The following is a 25,278-nucleotide window of genomic DNA, read 5'->3' as shown; positions in this document are numbered from 1 at the left end:
ACGTTGCTTACTTAAGCCACTCAATCCCATTCATCTCCTCCTACTTTTACAACACAGCTATGTGGGGCACATAGGTGTCTTCACTCTCTAATTTAGTTGATTTAACATCCACCGAGAAAAGTCTGATCAATATACTTGTAAAAAGAAACTAAAACCATCCGTTTCCGGCTCGTCGCTGCCTTTTCAGGAAGTGGGGCCCTCCCAGATGCTATATTTCGATGGTAACTTTTCGCTGAAAAACAAAATGCTAAACATGATCACTGTTCGAAACGAATCATCATGACGCTGGTCCAAAGGATTGAGCCTTAAGCAAGTGTTAGTGAGCAATGACATGCGCATGAAGCTAGTTTACCCAAATGGCTGACACCTGCTATGATGTTCGAACACATGATAGTTACAAATGATCAGGCTTCCGAATTTAACCAACCACTAGCACGAGCACGAAAGGATCATTTCCCGCTGCGAAATTCTATCGGACGCTACTGACAAAACTGAATCATCAGCTCAGCTCGATCGCTACCGGTTTGATCCGGTGGACGACACCGCATGGTAACAGATGAACGGGGGTTATCAGACGAAGGTGAGCTACCATGTCCGTCTGTCTGTCTGATTGACTGAACATGCCTGGACTCTGAACTCCGAACCCTCGCTCTCACGCCAATAAAACCCTTGCAGATGCACAGCTTCCTGTGGACTCCAACTGGATTGCAGCCTTACAGTTAAGTTTTTGTGCAACAGCAACGCACGCTAGCCATGTTGCATCTGTGCACATCACACATGGATCTGAAGAGGCATAAATATGTTTGAGGTACAACAAAAGGAAAGCACACCAGAACAGTGCCGCTGGAGTTGTTCACCCTGCTGCACCTGCTGCGAAACCTGGCTGCCTCGTGAGGCTTACCGCTGAAGCAAGGTTGGTTGGGTGTCATCGAGTGCGGAAGTGGGCTCTCCCCTTCACCACCCGATCCAGTAAAGGATCTATATAACGGCCTCGTCTCACGGGTGAAGAGAGAGTTGGACGGCCTGAAGATTGAGTGCAGTTTTGCCATGAGATTCTGAGGATTGCGGTAGAGCACGAGGGGTTCAAACTTGGGAATGCGGAGCTACTCTACCGAAGCATCAGCAAAGAGAGGCAGGGGAACCTCAAACAAGGTATGAATGGAGTAGTTGCTTTGCATCCTTCTGTCTTGTTAATATTTGGAAACAAGTTACTTTTGTGTTAAAAACTTGGGCCTCAGATATATGGCTTCCCTCTATATCTGTTATTCTGTCTAGCACTTGAAAGTCTGAAACTCCACTCAGTGTCTTGACCAGAGCAAGCATGCGCAAGCATGCTGTCAAATATTATAGTTTTACCATAAATTTCCCACACTACAAAAATCCTGCATGCAAGGCTATGGCATATATCTGAAGCTCCAAGTAGACTGGATCAAATTTACATGATCCTTCCAATCACAAAACATATTAACTGAATGTTGTTGATTGACTTGTTGCAGGAGTGTGCCTGAGAGACATGTTAAGAAGATGGGCAAGAAGGGAAACTGGATCACTGCACTCAAGAAGGCGTTCACCACAAACCCCAAGGAGAAGGCCACAAATGTAAGTACTTAACACTTTAGGCCACCAATGTGTAGGCCTGATGTAGCTTCACTTAAAGGCAAAAGAATCATCAAGGCAAATAAGAATCAAGTATGTATCCCACTTGAAACGTGCAAAGAAGACAAAAGGCCCATGTTTTGGAATAAGTTGGCTGCTTACCCAGACTTATGCTTTGCCCTGAAGCAAGAACTGCATGCCAGCTGTATGAGCATGTAGACAGGTGCAGGTGTATCGTAGCGACAGGGTCAGTTTGCATATAGAATTTCTGTTGTATTTTTCATTACATTTTTATGCCCTTTACTAGTTACTTGGAAGAAATTTCCATGTGAAGTTTAGGGAGAGATAAGTGATCGTTGAGACGAATGGATGCAGGGGCAACTGGTAGCGCAGTACTCGCAGCCGCCGCCGCAGTACCGCAGCGAAAGGGACAAGAAGAAATGGGGCTTCGGCCGGTCGCGGCAGCACGCCGATCCGGCGCCGACGATGGCCGGCATGAGCATGCCGCTGTACCGGCAGCCGAGCAGCATCGAGAAGATCCTGGGCGACGCGGAGATGGAGCGGCAGTACTACGGCAGGCCGCCGGCGCAGTACCAGATCACCCCCGCCAGGCCCACCACCACAACGGTCACCGCGGCCAATCATGCTGCGGCGACGGCGCCGACGACGCCGTTGGCGCGTGAGCGGGAGCGGGATGGCGGTGGCAGCGAGAAGCAGCAGCAGTACACCACGGCGGTGCTGCCGCTGCCTCCGCCGCCGTCTTGCTCGCCGCCGCCGCTGATCAGGCGGTTCGACCACGACCGGGAGCAGCAGCAGAGGCTGCAGCGGCTGCAGCAGGGCAGGGCCGCCGAGAAGATCACCGAGTGGCGGCAGCCGCAGCAGCAGCATCAGCAGCGTCCCAGGACGCGCGCGGTGGCGGCGAGGCAGGCGGCCGTGCCGCCGGAGCAGGCCCGCGCGGCCGCCGTGGCGATCCAGGCGGCGTTCCGGGGGTACAGCGCGCGGCGGAGCTACCGGTCGCTGCGGGGGCTGATCCGGCTGCAGGGGGTGGTGCGGGGACCGAGCGTGCGGCGGCAGACGGCGCACGCGATGCGGTGCATGCGGACGCTGGTGCGCGTGCAGGCGCAGGTGCGTGCCAGCCGCGTGGAGGCCATGGAGCGCCGCAACCACCGCGCCTTGCTCCGGGACGACGGCAGGTGGCGCTCTGGCTCGCAGGTACGTACCGTACGTGCATGATGATCACTGTATGTTAGCCCAGCCGGATCATAACGAGGTCGCCGGTGCAACGTGGCTGTAGGACGGCGGCATGTGGGACGACAGCCTGCTGAGCCGCGACGAGGCGGACGCGAGGACGAAGCGGAAGGCGGAGGCCGTGATGAAGCGCGAGCGAGCGCTCGCCTACGCCTACTCGCACCAGGTACGTTCATGGCGTCTTCCACCGCCGTAACGCTGAAAACACACATAGATTCTTTCAGAAAGTAACACTCGCCTAATTCGACACGCGCGATCATGTCTGAAACAAGCAAAGGGGACATATTCCGTCAGTCAAGGAGCAGTAGTTAGAGCAGATGAGCGATCGTTTCGTTCCTTCCGTTCAACTGATGGAGACCAGTAGGTGGTGGCGATCGATAAAAATATGTTAGATGCTACGTAACATACATACGCACCGATCAAGCCAGCTAGAATCGCACTATGGATGCCTTGTTTTTTCCACTCAAAAGGTGTAGTGTCATTGTTGGTATATCTGTTGGGAGAGGTTGCAACGAGCTTTCGTCCGACTGTTAATTCTGTCAGTCAAACTGTAGTGGTTAGCAGTAGCACACCGTCCGTGTTCTTTTTCCATGGTACTGATGGCCCAACTAAAAGCGCAATATCAATGCCTTCCTGGTCGAATTAAGGTGTACTCTTACTTTATTTTTATCTGAAACTAGCTATATGCGTTCTGTCACCTTTAGTAGGTGATATGTATCGTAGTATCTTACAATTTTACGATACTACCTCCATCCCAAAGATTAAGGCTTATTTTTTAAAAAAAGACAAACTAACTAAATTTGACCAAACTTTTAGAAGACCATAGGTCCTTTTACATGTAATAGTTGCAAGGAAAAACGATAAATATCAAATCTGAAAATTTTATTAAAAAAACCTTCACCAAACATATTACCATCGATAACAATTCACGACTTTCAATCCAAATAACCATGTTCATGGGTATATACATTGCATAGTTTGTGATAATGTTCCCATATTTTGTACAAAGATGCATCTTGGCATGATAAACAATGTTGCCCAATGGAGTTCTGATTTGTTTCCACACAAAAAATGTTTTGCATTTTCTAAGTGCAAAAAATACCAAAAATGGATTTATTTGTTAATACCAAGAACATGGTGCAAAATTTTACCACTCCAATTTTCAGTCAACCAAGACTACCTTATATATACAATTCCCAACTTTTATGGATTTCCAAATTTCTAGCTACTTTTCCCATCTAAACCACTCTCTGTCAATTTCATTGAAAGAAAATCAAATTTGAGCTACAAACCAAAGCAAATACTCATCTCTTGAAGTGCCCATCCCACTAGCTATACTTTTTTTTTCTGAAAATTGTTGTGGTACAATCTTGCCATGGAATATTTTTACATCATTCACAAAAATATAATATTTGAGATAATAAAATGGAAGCCAAAATTTTGTGAAATAAAAGTCAGAAACTCTAGTTGGCAATATATTTTCCCATGCCAATATGAATCTCTGTGCCCTTACCAAACTGTAACAAAGTATTGCATGGCCGTGAAAATGTTCATCTATGTTGAAAGCCTAGTTAAGTCATACATGAGAACTTTTTGGTGATGTTTTTTTCTTCTGAATTTCTATATTTCAAGTTTAGTTTGTTTAATAGTACTATATATCTCTATCCATAAAAAGATGTTGAAAGTTTGTCTAAATTTGGATATATCTAGACATTTTTTAGTGTAACAGATATAGCCAAATTTAAACAAACCTTCAACATTTTTTATAGACGGTGGAAGTATATATTTTTAATTAAAATAAAAATCTCATAGTAGCGTGATACTACAATACAAATCTATGGTACCGATGAGAAAACGATACTATCTAGACAACCTTAGGTACTCCGAGATTTGAACCTGTTTTCAATTCACTTTTTTCAGTCTGACGAGCTGTTCTTAATATGTTTCTAATTCTTAATCTGGGCCCGCGGTTGCAGGTGCTGAAGGCGACGCCAATGGCGGCCCACGCGATCCTGGCGGACCTCCAGTCAGGCCGGAACCCGTGGTGGTGGTCACCCATCGACCGTTCCCATGAGCCCGAGTACCCGCGCCACGTCGAGCCGATCGTCGTCCGACACAAGCCCGCGCCCGCCGTCGCGCACCGCGAGATGATGACGCCGATGATGACGCCCATGACGACGGCGGCGAACACACCGGCGCGGTCGGTGGTGTCGGCCTACTACCCCAAGCAGCCGAGCAGCAGGCCCGCGACGCGGGCCACGAGAGGAGGGGCGCCGAGCCACGGCGTCGGCGGCGGCGGCAGCGTCCGCGACGACGAGAGCCTGACGAGCTGCCCGGCGTTCGGGGTGCCCAACTACATGACGCCCACGATGTCGGCGTCCGCCAAGGCCCGGGCGCGCGCGCACGTGCTGCAGCAGCAGCTGGACAAGGAGCGGCGCGCGGCGGAGCAGAAGCCCAGGTTCTCGTTCGGGCTCGGCCAGAGCATCGGCAGCTGGGCCAAGACCCCGTTCTGGAAGGGCGGCGGCGGTCAGCCGTCGGTGCCGCCGTCGCGGATGGGCACGCCGGCGGCGTCCGTGGCTGGCAGGCGGCACCGGCGGTCCGTCAGCGGGCTCAGCGTCGACTCCACCGTGTCCATGCCGGCCGGGGTCGGCAGGAGGACCTTCAGGTAGCTCCTGCATGCTCGTCGCGATCTTCTTCCTTTGATGCGTGGTGATTTGTTCTGCTCGGTGCTGTAACAGTCTGTATCGTGTGTGATTGGTTTGGTGCGTGTGTGCTCGATCTTGCATGTTGCATATTTGTTCGATGATGATTCGTTGTGCTTGGTTTACCCGTGGCTGCCTGGTCCCTTTGTGATCTTGCTTCGTTTTTTGAGGGATCGGCCGGTGGCTGCGATGTAAACGCAGTGCAGTGAGTCCATGGAACAGAGATTGTATGCATGCGTGTGCGAGTTTGTGTGTCCTCGTCACAAAGATGTTTTGTCTCTTGTTCTCTAGGGCGTGTTTGATTGCTCGGAAGGTGGTTTCTCGCTTTTAGTTGGCTTAAAAACAGTTGATTGGTTGGCTGGGTGGCATGGAAAAACTGCATCGCACAAACTTTAAAGCGGCCCAAAAGTTAGCCCGCGCGGAACGTTCGGTTAGATCGTTTTTCTGGGGACAGGTGCTGGCGAGCGCAAATCGGGGGATGTTCGGGGACATCATCCACACATGTATCGAAGAGCAAGTTGCTATGTTTCTTCATATCGTCGGGCACAACTAACGATTTCGAGTCATCCATAGCACATGGAGGAGATCGACTGAGACAGTTTCCATGTACTTCAAGGAAGTGCTATATGCTATTGGAGAACTGAGAGGAGAGACGATCAAGCCTGGATCTTAGATACAAGGAGAACAAAATGTTCATCCCCCAGAATTTACCATCCCACTAATAATATAATTCTGCAATTTTTTGTGGTGCAATTGTGCGCCATCAACTTTTTGTACTTCATTCACAAAAAAGCCTGTTTTATCTTTGATAAAATGAAAATTCAGATTGTTGTGAAAAAAAGATGAAACTCTGGTTGATAATGTTTTTGGCATGCAAATATGAAGCTTCGTGCCCTTTTTGGGCATTTATTACGAAGTTTGACATCAACTTGGCCATCAACATCATCATCTAGGTAAAAAGCTAACTACATGGTAGCGTTTTTTGTGATTATTTTCTTCAAATTTCCATATTACAAGTTTGGTATTTTTTGTGTGGAACTAGGTCACATAAAAGAACTTCATGCACAAGTTTTCTAATTTTGAAAATTTCTTTGGTTGAATTCAAAATTGGGTCGAAACTATGCCTTTGTCTTATATGACATAATCGGTAATGTTTGATATTTGCCGAGTTCTGTTTTTAACGAGCGCCTTTTTTGCCTAGTGTTTTCCCCAAGGCACTCGGCAAAGGCCTGGTTTGTCGAGTTTCGAAATGAAAAACATTAGGCAAACAACCAAATGTCCAACTTTAAGTTTTGGTTACATTGATATGGCAGGCAGCCGTGGCATGCAAAGACAGAGTATAAGTAATAATATAAGAGTTATAATAATTAGATAACTGAGGAACACGACCGGCATGCACCGATCGATTCAGGGAGGCATGCATGCACGGAGGTCATCAGGAGGTTGGCGCAACCAGGATCACGAGAAACGGATGGACGCCGTACTTGGCGGCACCACCAACAACAAAAAAAACCTCGTCATATGCCACTGGCGCGGAAGAGCCGCATGAGGCCGAAGGTGACGCCCATGGCGGCGAGCCCGCCCACCATCACCCTGGCGCATGACCTCGCCACTGGCGCCCGGCCCAGCACGGCCCCGACGCACCCGAACGCGGCCAGCGCCATGGTCGCTACGGCCACCACCACGGCCACCCTCATCCTGTACCCGACGATGAACCCGGCCGCGAGCAGCGGCAGCAAGGCGCCGACAGAGAACGCCAGCGCGGACGCCGCCGCGGCCTGGACGGGGCTCGGCAGGTCCCGCTCCTCGTCGCCGCCCCGCCTGCCGTCGTGTTCCAGCTGCGCGAGCTCCACGTCCCGCTGGGAGCACACCGAGACGTACTCCCCGATGGCCATGCTGCACGCCCCCGCCAGCAGGCCCGCGAACCCCGACACCACCATGGCGCGCACGTCGTGCTTCACCGCGCTCACGCCGAGCATGAGCGAGGCCGTGGAGACTAGGCCGTCGTTTGCGCCCAGCACCGCCGCCCGCAGCCAGTTGGCGCGCCCTGCCAAGTCCACGTCGTCCGAGTCGCACTTCATCGCCACCACTGGGTTCTCCGCGTCGGCCAGCTTGGTGTCGTTCACGGCCATGGCGATCGACTGGACCTAGTAAGATTGATGGATGGAGATGGTAGTGGTTTGTGGTGGCACGCTTCGGCAGTAGTGTGGCAGACACACGCCTCCGCTGCCGTGTTTTATAGTCGATTTCAGGGGTGTTTTGGCCGAATGTTTAGTGCGGGCATGCCGTTCTTCTTCCTCTCTTTTCCAGCTTTCATGCCGCCTTGCCATTGACATCTCCTCCTTTTCTCCTCTGGTATCGTGGGCGCGCGTGGCCACCATGAGCACACACCATAGATTAATCCATCCATCGTGCTTGCTGAGTGTACGTACATCATAGCAAAACAGTCTGCTCTACGTACGACGACGACGGCTGATTAACTAGGCGAATTAGGCCATTCAATCCTGGCATCATCCAGTCCAATTTCTTCGACGACTGCTGACGAATTCATTTCAATAGCACGTCCATCTTTGTATTTTTCATGCGTAGATAACTAGATATGTAACATACACTTTTATATATCATTGATATATCTTATTGCCTTTTGTCATATACATATGCAAGGGAAGGGATGACCAGCTCAGACTTTCTAGAGTTTCTGTTGGAGCTAGCTATTCCTATTTGCCGAACTTGTCCTCCATCAGCTAGCTAGTGGCCCGGCAGCTAGCTGGCTACCAGCTTACCAGCCAGCAGCGCGCGCATGCAAATCAATGGAATGGTGATGATGCTGATGAATTCTGTAGAACTAATGCACTAAACAACTTAAATTTAAAAGTTAAATTGAGAAAAAGACAAAATATCAAATAATCGTGCTTGCTGAGTGTACATTCATAGCAAAACAGTCTACTCTAGCTTCGACGACGACGGCTGATTACTTAGGCGAATTAGGTCGATCAATCCTAGTAGATATATGTAGTGGCATCATCCAGTCTAATTCTTTCGGATGTAGAGGCTTCTATTTCAAAAAAAAAAGATTTATATTGCGCTAACATTAGCGCGCGTAGGGCGAGACGCCACATGAGCCGAGGGAATTTTTCAGCAACGTACGGAATGACAACTTTGGTTTTAATACATACCACGTGGCGAATCACTATTGGGCCACACCCGGCCTAAAATGTCGCGCTGTATTGGGGTCCAAAATATCGGAAGTTCACTTAATCTGGCATTAGGTGCATATTTCCTACTACCTGAAAAACACTTTTAAATGTCATGCATACATCTGAACACTCTATGTGTGCCACTGCCAAACTGCCACCCCAAGTTTCGCGGAAACCGATATTTATTGTGTCCCGAGTAAAAAGATAAATAAATATCTTGTGAAAAGATTTTTTTTAGCACCGAATTTGTATTTTTATATGCTACATAAAAGATATTGATTTTTCGTGAAACAATTTTACAAGCACATAGAACGCCGAGACGTACCCGTGATATTTTTGTTCAAATTTTTTACATTTTAAAATACATTTAAAACTTATTTCAAAAAGCATGAGAATATGCTCTTGGGTAAAAAAAAAAGGCTTATCCAAAACAATATTTCTTTTTTTTCATACATATGCCACAGAAGGGATGACCAGCTCAGACTTTCTAGAGTTTCTGTTACGGGCAGCTACCTGTTCTTATTTGCGAAATTTGTCCTCCATCAGCTAGTGGCCCGGCAGCTACCTGGCTACCAGTGCATGCAGATCAATATGTCACTACGTATATAATTGTTCAATGAAATGGTGATGACGCTGAGGAATACTTTAGATTTAGAACTTGAAGGAGCACACTGAGTAAACATGAACCTATTCGATGCTTTAGCTAGAAAAATAAGAAGCTACAAAACTTCAGCCAAACATGACCTCTTTCCTTTTGAATCCTGGAGTTAAGGATGGTCGAATGCTTGATATGTGGAAAACCAATTGTCACCTAAAGCAGAAAAATATCATGTGGCTCTATTTAGAGGGCAGATTCAATCTGCTAGTAAGTTGGTCTTGAGGAAATGCCGTGGATCAGTTCAGTTCAGTGTGTGCAGTGTGGTGTGGTTAAGGATGTTGACCTTATTCTGGTCAATTGTCCGATTGCTAAATTCGTGTGGTGTCTGCTTAGAGATTGCTTTGGGGCTCAATGGATTCCTAGGGGGAGGGATTAGTTTGTCTCTTTTTTTTTTTGAAGTAAGTGTGTCTCTATTTTCCAGAATGGTAATAAAAGTAACATGACCTATTTCTAGGTAAACTATTTATCGAAAAAAAGGTAAACTATTTATCACGGACATTTAATTATTTCAACGTGATTGAAGTGGCTAAATGACATTTATTTTCAGAAGGATCTTGCAAATTCAAACTCATCAAGGAGATCACTTTGTACCCGTTCGTAATTAATAATAAAGGGGCACGAAGGGAATTCAACCCTTTGATACATTTGAGTTTTTGGGAGGGGTTGTACTGGAGCAAACATCTTTTCAGGATCGTGTCGCTAGCGAGCTCACTATATATGTTCATGTCGCCCGGCTATATATAGCAGGTGTGTTTGTTTCTGTGCAAAAGCTAACCTACCTACAAAAGCAACTGATATCCTTGTCAGGATGGATCCGTATCATCTCAGGCTCTGAGCTACAAATCACTTACTAGAAATTTAGTGGAAAATGGAATTGCACCATGGTCCACACAAAAAATGGTGAAAAGAGATACAACTTACTCAACAAGCATCTTTGTGTTTCTTAATAAGGAAACGGCATATTGGCTACGATTTTCTGGGTAGGGGTACTCCTGATCCCACATAAACAGTAAATTCGAAATGAATAATAAATTAAATTGGAAAAAAAAACGAAGTGAATTTTTGCATGTAGAGAATGTATCATGTATGCTAAGTTACAAACTTAAATTTAAAATTATGTAAATTGGGAAAAAACACAAAGTATCAAATAAACAGTCCAAGTAGAATTTTACTATGCAAGCTATGTATTTTGTTTTTGTCTGGAGACGATGGTTTACTTTCGTTGTGCCATAATGAAAAAAATCGGATTAGACAATAGTAAAGTATAAAGGCGAGGGCATGCAAATTGCGTGCATGCATCCCTCTCGTGGAGACTGTTTTCATTCTTCTTTTATCCAAAACAAAAGAAGAAAAGGAGTAGGAACATACTGCTTTGAGCGGACAAAACACCTTTAAGAGAAGATGGCAACTGACAAGACATGAACAGGCACACACAGCATCCCAGCTCTACAAGCAAAACAAAATCTTGATCATAGCACAACAAAAGTAGTAGAGAGATAAATAAATAAACTAACGGACAAATAAAGAATTCAATATTAGGTACACGTACGTACTCAATGCACGATGCTAAATTCTGAGCCATGGTAAGAATTATTTAGAGTTGGAGTGAGTGCTGAATCAGCGGCAACCAAGAACAGCAATCAGTAGCATTTAGGGAAAAATATATTTTATTGGAGGAGAGCGTGGGATAAGCATGCACTCCACGCTCCTAATCTCTCTTTATGTTATCCCCGTCGCTCTGGTCTAGCTTTAAGCAGTTGGTTCGCTTTCTTTCTTTCATCTCTCTTTATCCCTTCATGATTTGGTCGTTCGATTTTTCTAATCATTTACTACACAATGTAGTAACTCATTAGTGGAAAATCAATTTTGCTGAGTATCTAGCAGTTCGTCAAGTGTTTTTTTCCTTCAGAACTCGGCACTGTTTGCCGAGTGTAAAAAAACACTTTGTAAACAAACGGCGCGTACATGGTAAAGTAGAAAAAACACCCGGCAAACACCGCAGACTCAGCAAAGCTATAGAAAGTCACTTGGCAACGATTTGACACTCAGTAAAATACAAAAACACTCGGTATACCTACGGTCAGGTGGTCATCTTAGTAGCGGAGTCATCTAGGTGGGCCCCCACCCTATGATTTAACAAAGCCCTTATATTAGCTATAGAAGAGAATACAAATTGCTAACAAGGTCCAGCTCAACTTAGGCCCGCGTCACCCTAGTAAACTGGGGTCACTTAGCAAAGCCCCACCCTACAAACAATTGGAAACAAGGTCCAACTCAAGTTTCGCCACTGGCCGTTGTGGCCACACATAACGGCGACACCACGGCTCTGGGAGTCCGGGGGGGCTTTGCTGAGTGTCCAAAGGCTTGCAGGGATCCCCCTTCTCTTGCTTGAAGTACTCCTATGTTGGTATGTATTCCCTGTTTGCCCGTTTACTTGACTATTTCATTTTGACCATCAATTTGTCTAGTAAAATTATCTTCGAATAAAACAAATGAGGATACAAATTCAGTGGTATATGTTTTGTAGCATGGAGGGAGTATGTTACAACACATTAACTTTGTCGTTTGATGTTGATGAGTGGAAGAGTGTCAACTATGTTGGCTATAGCTAGTTGCAATGATATGGAGAAGAACTAAAGACTTTCTTATGGAAACAATATTTGAGGAGTTTTGGGGGAAGAAGTACAGTTAGGAATTAGGGAAGCTACCAGATGCACTCTTATGCCACCGTACTACATGTTTGGACCACTGCAACAAATTTAAAGCAGCAAGGCCACGGCTCAAAGCTCTGGAAAAGAAGCTCATACCGAAAACATGGAGCGAAGGGGTCAGATCTCATGGGTAATATACTTGGTAGCTATGTTTTGCAATTTCAAAAGACCGGGCAGGACCCAGTATGCCCCCCAAGACGGTCCACCAATGCTAAGGGGATGTGGAGAAACCTACGACAAGGATGATAATGGGATTCGAAAAATGGAGGAAGCCATCAGAGATGTAAGATCGCTGACAATTACATTAAGGGAAGTGGAGAGGAGGTGAAAAGGAGGGGCAAGAGGTACATGGATATTTCTTCATTTGAAGGAATACTATATAAAAAGAAGAAATATTTATTTTTGATTCTACGAACTTGTGTATTTAGATCACTTAATTTTTTATGTTGCAATATATGAATATTTTCATTAAACTTGTTATTTATTTATTAGGGCATGTACAGTGCTTGTATGAGCGCTTAATGTGAAGAAAAAAATAAAAATAAATCCTGGTAGCATCTCCCAACGGCGGACGCTAATCGCTGGAGCTAAACTGCCTGGCCGTTAATCAAGTCGCTTCACCGCTTTTCCTTTTACTCCCTCCATTCTAATTTAGTCCACATTTAAAAAATAAGATAAATTAGTGTTGCATTTATAACTAATACTTAGATATGTGAATAACAACCCAAAGCTACATTGAAAATATCAGTGTCCAATAAAAAGAGAAAAACTGCTTCGTTTTCAGTGTTATTGTTAACTAAAAACTAAAATTAGATTATTTCAGAACAAACTTTACGTCTAGAATGTAGAATATATTTCAGAAAGAAGTGAGTATGAAAAAAGAAACAAGCTAAGCAGCTGCTGCTTTGTCTTGCGTCGATGCAGTACAGACGCTAGGAACCCTCAACTGCCGATCTCCCATGAAAATTATCCTAGCGCTCAGGGCTTAACGCCCGTGGTACTTGCCCTAGATTACCATAATTTTTTATTTTTTATTTATTTATAAAATATAAACAAATTCTGTTCCTGGCCCGTGGGTGTTGCTTCTGGGTTTGGCCCAACTGGAACCTGGTCCAGTCCAGAAAGGTTTTGTAGTCCATGATCGACGGGAGGTGATATACACCGAGCTGGTCGGCACGGAACACAGTCGCCGCACACCCCCTCCACCTTCGTGGGCTTGGCCCATTAAGTTTGCCGAACCGTTTTCCCTAAACGGGCCGCTGCCCAACATCAGGTAAGCCTTTTTTCTCTTTTTGTGCATTTCTGAATTTGAACAAATTTTATATTTGAACAATTTTCAAATCTGAACGATTTTCATATTAGAAATTTTTTCGAATTTGAACAAATTTCATATTTGAACAATTTCGAATCTGAACGATTTTCATATTTGAACAATTTTTGAATTTGAACAGTTCTCATATGGAACCATTTTAGTAATTCTCAAATTTAAACATTTTTCAAATTTAAACATTTTTCGAATATAGACTTTTTCAATTTGAACAAAATAAAAAATAAACAGAAAGAAAAAGAAAATAAAACAGAAAACGGAAAAACAAAAAAAGAAAAAGAGAGAAAACGAAGGCGAAACGAACAAAACGCTAAATGGGCCAGGCCCAGTACCCGACCAGGGTGTGCGGCAACCCGCATCGGCGCCGACCTGGTCGGTGTATAGGACTGGCCATGATCGACTCGGTCTCGACTAGGTTTTGCCTCTGGCCTCTGGGTTTATATAGATCGAGACGATACCGCGGCCACAGCATCTACCCCAATCCCAAATACGTGGTGCCTTGGAGCCTATGGATGTCGACCTGATCTTGGAACAGCAGATGATGTCCGATCCGATGGTGAGGGAGAGAGTCAAGGCATCTCTGGTAACATTCCCTGAGTCTGCGGCCTTGGACTCGGATCAGTTTGATGCGGCGGTGGACAGGATCATCAAGCAGTCTAAACCTGAAACTGCGTCTCCTACTGCCCCAGGCATGTGTCGATTGTCTGATGAAGAAATTGGTGCCTTCTTCTACCATAAGACAGAGATCCCCGCCGTCGACGACCTCGTCCCCGGCGGGGTCTTCCCTGCGGGCTGGATTGAAGAGCGGAGGAAGCAACTGGAGGCGGAAGTTCAGCCGGGAAAAAAGAAGTTTGGCCATGACCTCGATGTTTTGCTGGCAAAGATCCGTGTTGATCTGCTCACCAAGGGCTACGTCGATGTCCCGGAGTTGTACTTTCAGGACACGCCAGATGTGCAAGCTTCTCTGATGGAGGCAGATCTGGCAAAGATCCGTCTTGATCTGCTCACCAAGATGCAACAATGGCACATGGAGTATACTGGAGTGGCTGGTCCTGACGATGAAGAGTGGTGGCTGGATGATGCAGTCCTTGCTTGATGGGTTCTTGAATGAATCCAGCTAAAGAGAGAAGTCGTTTCAGTCGTGGATTCACCTATCTTCTACAGTACCATGGATAGAACTTAGTTATGCCCATGGTTTGCTAGCAAAGATCCCTGTTGATCTGCTCACCTATCTTCATGTTTGTATAAACCTGTAATCGGTCTATTTATTTTATTTATTTTATGACGAATCTCTGTCTGTTTCCTGTTGACAATTACGATGTTATGGGAACTGTGGTGTAGCTGGTGCAGGTTACCTTTTTTGTGTCTGTATCCAGATTACTTCATTAATCAAGTGTAGTAGTACATACGAGCTACAGTAGATAGATGGGGGATCAATGATTTTCATTAATCTCTTGTTAGCTTACATATTGTATCCATTTGGGTACCACGACTTTACTTTTGAGATGGGCACCATGGCTTTAGCAATATAAGTAGTGCATCCAAAGAGGTCTTAATGGGTGTTAGCTTCGATTATCTTTGAGGCATTGACCATAAAACGAAACGGATATGTCCAGGACTTCAATTTGTGTCACACACACAAATTCCACGGAGAACACTGATAATTTAAACACGGAGAAGTGGATAGATGAACGAAGAATTTTACACGGGGAAATTTTGTATCTAATCTTGCGTTTCATGGTCTCAAAGCTATTCTGTAGAACATCTTTTGTTGGTGGAGTTATTTTTCTGCACGGAGGTTGGAATTCTTGCTGATCTTGCAAATGGTGGGGTCGTCGCTGCTATAGATAGTCTGATCTCAGACGGGCGACAAAAGTCTCATATCTTATGGATCATCCTCACATGTCTGAAAACTTTGAAAGCTCAAGAAATCCCACTTTAAATTCCAAGAAATTTATGGAAACTATGATCTGGTTTCTGAAAGTTGGAACACAAGCAGTTGAAAACTCAACTTTCCGAAAGACGGTTTGAATGTTTTGCAACATTTGATCCAAATTTCTAATAGTGTTACATGAAAAACCACACTCTGACTATGAATGTTTTCAGACATGTTTTTAGCTTTCATGTTAAACCATAAAGAAGCTGTCATATCTCATTTCAGTTAGGCTAATCTCTTTCTAGAATTCCATACCGTGGGCCTTTATGTTCGTAACGACGTCATGCTTTCTTTTGGTGCTCCAGAAAAGCAAATCTTGATCAAACCTATATTTTCCCAATGGATACAATCTGCTCATGGCAAGCATATGGGTTTTGTTTTTGAAAGAAATATGGTAGGGGAAGCCCCTACAGTGTCTTTTTTAAAATAATAAGAACCCAAATCTGCACACATGAGAACATGAACCTGGGTGGCTGGGGTTGTACATCCACTTCCCTAACCAAGTGAGCTAAGCTGACTTCTTAAGTAATTAAAAAACATCTAAATATTAAACATCTCCTATAGAATCATGCTCAAGTTGAACTTATCGAACTTTCCCTTTTTTTTAAATGGTACGAATTTTGCGTTATTTTTTTTTCCAAAGGATGCCACCATACCGGGTGGCTGCGGCTATAAAAGGGCAAGAAAAAGTAAGCTCAAGCAAGCAACTAAAGTGATTCCAACCTTACATATCTGCAGTTCATAGGCTGACCGGAGAGTCTTGCCTCTTGGTTCCTCCAATAACTTTTAGAGCCCATTCCATCGCAGTTTACACCACCCTTGTTAGGCTACTTCCCCTAGCAGAGAGAAGAGCCGGCTGGCCTGATCGATCAAACTGGCCACAACATTTTTCCACACTTCGAGCAACTTATACTCTAAATAATACTAGACCATAACAGTGCGCGTTGCTGCGCCCGCCCTTTTAAATGATAGAACAATAAAATAATCCAAAACATGGAAAATACTAAGTTGGACTCTTTTTCCATTTTACTATCATACTCCCTTCGTTTCTTGATATAAGCCATATAATTTTTGGCACGAAAACTAAAGAACACACATTGAGAGAAAATTACACCGGGCTTGGGCAGGATTACCATAAGACAATTTGCCTGATAAAATAGAGGATTTTGCATAAGATAAAGAACCGTAAACTAATCCCGAAAAAATTTATCGAGACAAGTGGTGAAACGCAATACATTCTATATTCTGGAAATTTTCTCGAAATACTATATGGCTTATATCTAGAAATAGAGGGAGTATATAATTGTACATGCCCATATTAACGCTTTGATTTATACCTCCATTGCACTATGAACATAATCCAAAACACAACTTACTCCCTCCGTCCACAAATAAGTGGACGTGCGGGATTTTCAAGGTAAATTAGTAAAAAGAGAGAAAAGTTGCATTGGGAAGATGCAACCAGCATCTCTCTCCTCTTTAATTATTTCATCTTCAATAGGCTAAGTGCATGTACAAAATTAAGATAACATGTGTTGAATATTATTGGGTTTGATTTCAGTGTGATGAGAGAGAAACAACTTTTGCTAATTTAAAGTGCATTGGAAACATAGAAGTACACTCTTTTATGGATAAAGTTTGAGGCTAGATGTCCACTTATTTGAGGACGAAGGGAGTATAATTTAGTATTGCTCAAGGAGCATCACTCTGTGGATGAATGACAGTTACATGAAACAAGAATGCCACCATAATGCACCATAATTATATATTTATCTGGAGAAACATCAATGTAAGTATTTATCTGGAGGCCATTTTTTGTGTGTGAGTGGTATAGTACATACTTTCACGAGATGTCACAACATTGCCAGATCTAAGTTACAAACTACAGCTTTCTAAGGAGAATCATGTATTAGAAAGTACGGTCAAGCGATCCTCACACTGATTTCCACGTCAAAGTAATCAAACATATGGTTATTCTTATACTTCACAAAACTGAAGTTAGACTATATATGAATACTTCATAAACATCAAGCCAAAACAAGGTTACACTTAGCGTAATCAATCCAAGAATACCTAGAGAAAGCGGACCAACTACCAACTGATTCCTATTGATATTTGCATATTTGCTACTTTTTATTAGGCCTTTAATTGATTTATTTTTTACAAAAACCAAGACGTGGATTTTAAATATACACCATGATGATAACCATTTGTCAGTTGGGCAGAAATTGCAGTTCAAATATACAAAGTGTAGGATTGCCTTAGACCAGGACCTTGAAGGCCAGGGACTGGACCCTGAGCTTGAGGGCCAGGAGCATGGGGCGTCACTGCAGCAACCACAATAGCCGGAGGAGGGTTAGTGCTTCGACCACGACCACGACCACGTCCACCCACACCGTTTGTCAATGGGTTACACGCAAGGATCTGCGCACACGAGGACTCGCCCAACCGCTCAGAAGAACAATCATCTTAAATAAAATTATTAAACTGGGACACAAAATAGAGAATTCTTAATAAACCAATATATATTAGAAATCAGAATCATACCAAAAATCGAAGGTCCAGTCGAACAGCTATCTCAAATACATGTGCGTTATTTTTTGCGGGTTACATCTTACATGCGCATTACTTCAGCCAGCAATCTGATCTGATCTAGTGTGTCAGCCTTATTGATCTGTGTCATCTCAAGAACACACGTCATGGTTGGCATTTCAACAAGCATCCACCCCATTAGTGAATACCAAGAACGATTCAGATGCCTTTGGATGATGTTATTACCTGCATTGAAATGCAGCTTCACCAGGTGTAAGTTTTCAAGCTCGGCATCGCTCTCGAGCTATGTGAAGGGTGTGATAATGTCCATGTCAATGTATGCCCGCATGCCAAATACACATTTTTAAATATTTAAAAGAGTTACGATGGAGACGTTAATTGAGCAGGATGGTGGGTGAGGTGCCGTCAATGGTAACACGAATTTGCCTTTTCTTACACAATCGCCTTGCCATTAGATTTTACTTGAATATCCTGAAAACACTGTCAGAAGCATTCAGATAGAGGATGCAACAACCGGCAATCATTCATTGGGGGTGAACTTTCTAGTTAAATTAGGACTAATAAAATCAATGAGTTAGAAAGGAGGAACCAGAGCGAGATTGCATATACAACACAACTTCCCTCTCATTCTGCAGTTCGTAGCAACACAGGTGAGAAAAATAGAGCTGATTTTTGTAGTCAGCGCAAGAGCTACACGAGAACAAACATTAGATCTGTTGACACTGAATCATTCCATCAGACAGAGGAGCTACCGCGCGGTTAGAGCACGACGGCGCGATGTGCTGCACGCCAAGGGAGGGGCGAGATGGACCACGGGGTGGAGGGGGAGAGGATGTTACCGGCATCTGCCATCTGGGCGTTGTTCGCTGCCGCCACCAACGCATGTGCTTGATTAGGTTTAGCGAGAGAATGAAATGGGAGTGGCCAATGAAACGCTGCTCAGCATAAAAAGGGGCGGTATGGGAGAGTGATTCGACTACCACCTGGTAGCAGGGCCGGCTCTAGGATTTCAGAGGCCCCAGGGCGAACTCCGTCAATGGGCCCAACATATAAAAAAATGCTTGAATAGATGAAATTATTGTAAGTCCATATAAACACTTATAGATGATATCTAATTTTTTCTCTGTTCTTAACCATGTATCATACTACAATCTACAAGCACGCAAAAACAGAGAAATGCCATGCTAACAAACGTCCATCCGGCTGCATTTTTTCTAGGCGCAAAGTAATTATCAGCAAGAAAAGGAGAGAGGACACCTACTCGTTCGAAGCAGATTAGCAAAATTCAAAGCCTCCAATACCGGCTATATGAATGAATGATTATATTGTCCACAGATGAACTGAGTGAACTACAAACGATGATAGCTAGTCAGCTAAAGCAGCTGCAAGTCTGCATGTCTCGTACAGATCTAATAGAGTTTTTGATCTGAAACTAACCTGTTGTCTGGATCTGTCTCCCCATTTTCTTGCCTGGTCGTCGCAGGCTCGTAGCGGCTGCTCCCGTGCCTCTAGATCTAGAGAGAAGGAACCGGCAGTGTTCATTGAGGGGAAACGAGCCGTCACTCTCTCTATGCGTGCCTACCTGTCTGCCTGTTCGTCTACCACACATAGATGGGCCTTTTCTACTCTGTCATATATACATATGTACAACCAGATATGGGCCCCTTGTTTTGCTGGGCCCCGGGCCGTCGCACTTCTTGCCCTGGGCCAGAGCCGGCCCTGCCTGGTAGGCACTTATTAAGAAGTAACGGAAGGGGGGCGGTAGAGCTTCCTCGCCATGATTCCTTCCATGCACCACCTGCATCGAAGAGAGAAGCTGCAGGGGTGCCGAGGCCATGTTCCTTCGTATCCGCGTGGCCCATGACTTGGTCGTGATAAATCGAAAAAACAAAAGCCGACCAGCAGCCCGTTTATGTTAATAACCCTAGCAGGCTTTGCGGGAGCTTCACAGCCCGGTTAACGAGGAGGCTTCCAGTTCCATCTCCAGAGAAGCGGCCCTGTGACAGTTTGGGCTAGCCGTAACGCGCGGCATATGCGCGAAGAGCCTCTGGGACGCGGTGGGATGTTCAAAACGATCAAGTACGTCCATTTGCGGGATCCAACGGTTTAGAATGTCAAATCGCTGTCAAGAGGTCTTAGTAGTTCCATTTTACTGTTGCTTAATATTTACCCAGGATGTAGGGATTTTACAGGATCACCTCGGAGCCTGAACCTGTATACATCGTTTGTGTCTAAGGTCATCGGATCGTGACCACAAGCCCCACCTACATATAAATTCACTTCCGGGAATAAAAACGCCAACACCCAACGTCTGTTTGTACTGAACCAAGCGTGCGGGGGCTAAATTGTGCTGCACATCGAGCTGGTCGAGGGCATCCTGACCTCATATATCGAACTCATTGCCGCATAGTGGATGTTGCGGAGGGAGTTAGGCCTTCCACAGCGTATGCAATTTTAGGTGCCCCAACCACTTTTGAGCATCTGAGCATCGGTTCCCTACGTCGCCTGGGTGGTGCCGTAAAATTTTTGAGGGAATCGGTGCAAGGAGTTGCTCCGATGCCCACTTCTTACAACCAATTAAATATTGATTCTTTTTCTGACAACACATGCATGTGAGAGTAGGACAAGAGCAAATCAGCAATACAAATGGATGCATGTTGCCTTGATAGTATTCTTTAGTGGTGTGTGGGTCCTATTAATTTCTGGGCTAAAAGAGCACACGCTGTGAGACCGGTTCTCAAACTTTTTTTCAGGGCATCGCTGATTACGTGGCAAACTTTTGATGTTTTGGGAATCGACTACATTGTGGAGGGCCTTATAATCGATGTTGGTTGGGAGGACGGCTTCGATGCCGTAAGCCATGAAGAAGGGTGTATAGCCCACGGCTCGACTGGGTGTGGACCGGAGGCTTGAGAATTCGGAAGGCGGCTTGGCTAGCCATCGGCCGGCGAACCACTACAAGAAAAGTTCTGATAGACAACGTCCCAAAATCGTCAACTAAGGGGCATTTTTCGTCGCCTATGGGCCTAACCCGACGATATGAGTTCTGTTGTCGAAACTGCGTCAGGCAAAGTCCAACGACGATTTTTTTGGTCCGTCGCGCTTGGGCGCCCTTCCGCCACGGAAAATCGGACCGTTGCGGAAGTGTTTTCGGGAGCCCGTTGACTGCTGACGTCATGCAAACTGACACGTGGCGGACGCCGTTAGCGCGGTCAACGGCGTTAACCGCCGAAACCCCGTGGTAGATGGTAGGCCCACACGAGGCTCCGCCACGTCTTAAGCGGGCCGATGACATAGTTTGACCGGTCAACTATATAGCTGGGCTGGTCCATTAGTTACGTGGGCCGGGCCTAACCTCTAATGTTGACTGGTCAAAACTTAAATGGGCCGGCCCATTTAACATGTGGGGTCCACCTTACAGCAACTGGGCCGGCCCAAGAAGCAAGTGGGCCGGGCCAAAAACACAGGTGGGTCCCACTTTCCTGTTAAAAGGCCGGCCCATTTAGTGTGTGGGGTCCACCGTATAGCAAGTGGGCCGGCCCAACAAGCTAGTGGGCCGGGCCAAAAACACAGGTGGGTCCCACTTTCCAGTTAAAGGGTCGGCCCATTTAGTACGTGGGGTCCACCATATAGCAAGTGGGCCGGCCCAACAAGATAGTGGGCCGGGCCAAAACACAAGTGGGTCCCACCTTCCAGTTAAAGGGCCGGCCCATTTAGTATGTGGGGTCCACCATATAGCAAGTGGTCTGGCCCACCAAGATAGTGGGCCGGGCCAAAAACACAGGTGGGTCCCACATTCCTGTTAATGGGCCGGCCCATTTGGTATGTGGGGTCCACCATATAGAAAGTGGTCGGCCCAACAAGATAGTGGGCCGGGCCAAAAACACAGTGGATCCCACCTTCCTATTAAAGGGCCGGCCCATTTACCATGTGGGACCACCATATAGCAAGTGGGCCGGCCCAACAAGATAGTGGGCGGGCCAAAAGCACGAGTGGGTCCCACTTTCCCGTTAAAGGGCCGGCCCAATTAGTGTGTGGGGTCCACCATATAGCGAGGTGGGCCGGCCCAACAAGATAGTGGCCGGGCCAAAAACACATGTGGGTCCCACTTTCCTCTTAAAGGGCCGGCCCATTTAGTATGTGGGGTCCACCACAAAAGCAATTGGGCTGGCCCAACTAAGTAGTGGGAGGGGTCCACCTTAAAGCAAGTGGGCCAGCCCAATTAGAGTGTGGGGTCCACCTTCAATCAAATGGGCTGGCCCAATAAGTAAGTGGGCCAGCCCGTTTAGTTGCTGTTTATATGCCGGCATAATAGGCGCTATAGGAATTTGCGGGCAGGCACATATGTGATTTTATGCCCATTTGAATCTTTTGGTCAAATCCTAGGTTTGACAAAGATTTAAACAAGTTTAAAATATATGAAAAGGTAAGCATGGATCCTTCTTAGTCACTCTAAAATGAAGCTTTTGGGATGTTCTTGAAATTTCCATGCTTGACTTCATAAGACAGAGTTTAGGGTTAGGGGTAGATATATACATGATTTGTTTGGTTTGAATATGTCTAGACCTTGTTTATCAACTTTAATTCTTACTATATGACATAAGAAAACTATTTGCTTTGGTTTTTCATTTTTCTGATTTTTTTGAATTTTGATGCCCATTTGAATCTTGTCAAATCCTAGGTTTGACCAAGATAATTTAAACAAGTTTAAAACATGGAAATGAAAAGGGAAGCATGTATCCTTCTTAGTCACTCTAAAATGAAGTTTTTGGGAGGTTTTTGAAATTTCCATGTCTGAAACCCAAAACCACTTCTCTTCATGCTTGACTTCATAAGACAGAGTTTAGGGGTTAGGGGGTAGATACATGGTTTGTCTAGTTTGAAACTTTGAATATGTCTAGACCTTGTTTATCAACTTGAATATGCTTACTATATGACATAAGAAGACTATGTACTTTGGTTTTTCATTTTTCTGATTTTTTTAATTTTCTGCGCATTTGAATCTTGGTCAAATCCTAAATTTGACCAAGATTTAGACAAGTTTAACACGTGAAAACGAATAAGTAAGCCTGGATCCTTCTTAGTCACTCTAAAATGAAGCTTTTGGGAGGTTCTTGAAATTTCCATGTTTGAAACCCAAAACCACTTCTCTTCATGATTGACTTCATAAGATCGACAGATTAGTTTAGGGTTAGGGGTAGATATATACATGATTTTTCTGGTTTTAATATGTCTAGACCTTGTTTATCAACTTGAATGCTTACTATATGACATAAGAAAACTATTTGCTTTTGTTTTCATTTTTCTGATTTTTTTTGAATTTTGATGCCCATTTGAATCTTGTCAAATCCTAGGTCGTTTGACCAAGATAATTTAAACAAGTTTAAAACATGAATATGAAAAGGGAAGCATGTATACTTCTTAGTCACTCTAAAATGAAGTTTTTGGGAGGTTTTTGAAAATTCCATGTTTGAAACCCAAAACCACTTCTCTTCATGCCTGACTTCATAAGATAGAGTTTAGGGGTCAGGGGGTGTAGATACATTTGGTTTGTCTAGTTTGAATATGTCTAGACCTTGTTTAACAACTTTAATGCTAACTATATGACATAAGAAGACTATGTGCTTTGGTTTTTCATTTTTCTGATTTTTTTGAATATTGTGCCCACCCATTTGTATCTTCATGAAATCCTAGGTTTGACCAAGATAATTTAAACAAGTTTAAAACATGAAAATGAAAAGGGAAGCCTGGATCCTTCTTAGTCACTCTAAAATGAAGCTTTTGGGAGGTTCTTGAAATTTCCATGTTTGAAACCCAAAACCACTTCTCTTCATGATTGACTGAGTTTAATTAGGGTTTTAGGGGTAGATATATACATGATTTTTCTGGTTTTTCATTCTTTTGATTTTTTTCTGAATTTTTAGGGCCATTTGAATCTTGGTCAAATCCTTGGTTTGACCAAGATTTAAACAAGTTTAAAACATGAAAATGAAAAGGGAAGTCTGTATCCTTCTTAGTCACTCTAAAATGAAGCTTTTGGGATGTTCTTGAAATTTCAATGTTTGAAACCCAAAACGACTTCCCTTCATGCTAGACTTCATAAGATCGAAAGGGGGTAGATACACGATTTGTCTGGTTTGGATATATCTAGACCTTGTTTATCAACTTGATTGCTTACGATATGACATAAGAAGACTATGTGATTTGGTTTTCCATTTTTCTGATTTTTTTAATTTTTTGCCCACCCATTTGTATCTTCGTCAAATCCTAGGTTTGACCAAGATAATTAAAACAAGTTTTATAAAACATGAAAATGAAAAGGGAAGCATGTATCCTTCTTAGGCACTCTAAAATGAAGCTTTTGGGAGGTTTTTGAAATTTCCATGTTTGAAACCCAAAACCACATCTCTTCACATGCTTGACTTCATAAGACAGAGTTTAGGGGTTAGGGGTATAGATACATGATTTGTCTCGGTTTGAATATGTCTAGACATTGTTTATCAACTTTAATGCTTACTATATGACATAAGAAAAATAATGTCATGTAAATGAGTTAACTTGGATTTCCTACCCTTGAATCCATAGGAAACTTTGTTCTAATGCACTATAATAATCAACCGAGTTTTTACACCAACAAGTCTGTCACTTACGTGTGGTGCCCACGCGTGAGGTCCCACACTTCAGTGAGCACAAGTCACGTGCAATAGGTACGCAAACTCCCAGCCATCTTCTTTGTCAAGAGAAGACGCATCAGGATGCGTATTGGAAGTCTGTGGGTCCTTCTGGATCCTTCGGTTGTCCCTCTCACAAAAAAAAAACAAATCTCCCTCATTCTCGGCCTCGCTCGACTCGCTCGCTCGCTCGCTCGCTACGTCCCCGACGTATCCATAATTTCTGTCGTTCCATGCTTGTTTTATGACAATACTTACATGTTTTGCTTGCACTTTATGATGTTTTTATGCGTTTTCCGGAACTAACCTATTAACAAGATGCCACAGTGCCAGTTCCTGTTTTCTGCTGTTTTTGGTTCCAGAAAGGCTGTTCGGGCAATATTCTCGGAATTCGACGAAACGAAGACCAAACATCATAATTCACCGAGACGGACCAGGACACCGAAGGGGAGCCGGAGAGGGGCCAGGGGGGCCCCACACCACCTGGCGGCGCGGCCAAGGAGGGGGCGCGCCAGGGTGTGGTGAGCCCACCTCTAGCACCCCCTCGCGCCGCCTCTTCGCCTATTTAACCCCTCGTGACCTAAAAACACCGTACCACTTGACGAAACTCCAAAAAGACTCCAGGGGCGCCGCCACCATCGCGAAACTCCAATTCGGGGGACAGAAGTCTCTGTCCCGG

At 44.6% G+C, this 25,278-nt stretch overlaps 2 protein-coding genes across 2 annotated transcripts; one reads left to right on the top strand and one right to left on the bottom strand.

The window, feature by feature from the left end:
* The first annotated feature begins 848 nt into the window (after positions 1–848).
* Positions 849–5,513, top strand: LOC124668551 (protein IQ-DOMAIN 13-like). The gene is made up of 5 exons (XM_047205671.1): positions 849–1,152; positions 1,497–1,603; positions 1,958–2,808; positions 2,891–3,010; positions 4,821–5,513. Exons 2-5 carry the CDS (start codon positions 1,525–1,527, stop codon positions 5,511–5,513), a joined length of 1,743 nt encoding a protein of 580 aa, XP_047061627.1. The 5' UTR covers positions 849–1,152; positions 1,497–1,524.
* Positions 5,514–6,824: 1,311 nt separating this feature from the next.
* Positions 6,825–7,738, bottom strand: LOC124668134 (vacuolar iron transporter homolog 5-like). The gene has a single exon (XM_047205328.1). It carries the CDS (start codon positions 7,676–7,678, stop codon positions 7,064–7,066), a length of 615 nt encoding a protein of 204 aa, XP_047061284.1. The 5' UTR covers positions 7,679–7,738; the 3' UTR covers positions 6,825–7,063.
* Between the last annotated feature and the right edge of the window lie 17,540 nt (positions 7,739–25,278).

This window comes from Lolium rigidum, chromosome 6, assembly GCF_022539505.1.
Source record: "Lolium rigidum isolate FL_2022 chromosome 6, APGP_CSIRO_Lrig_0.1, whole genome shotgun sequence".
Taxonomy (NCBI): Eukaryota; Viridiplantae; Streptophyta; class Magnoliopsida; order Poales; family Poaceae; genus Lolium; species Lolium rigidum.
This window is presented reverse-complemented; position numbering and strand designations above follow the sequence as displayed.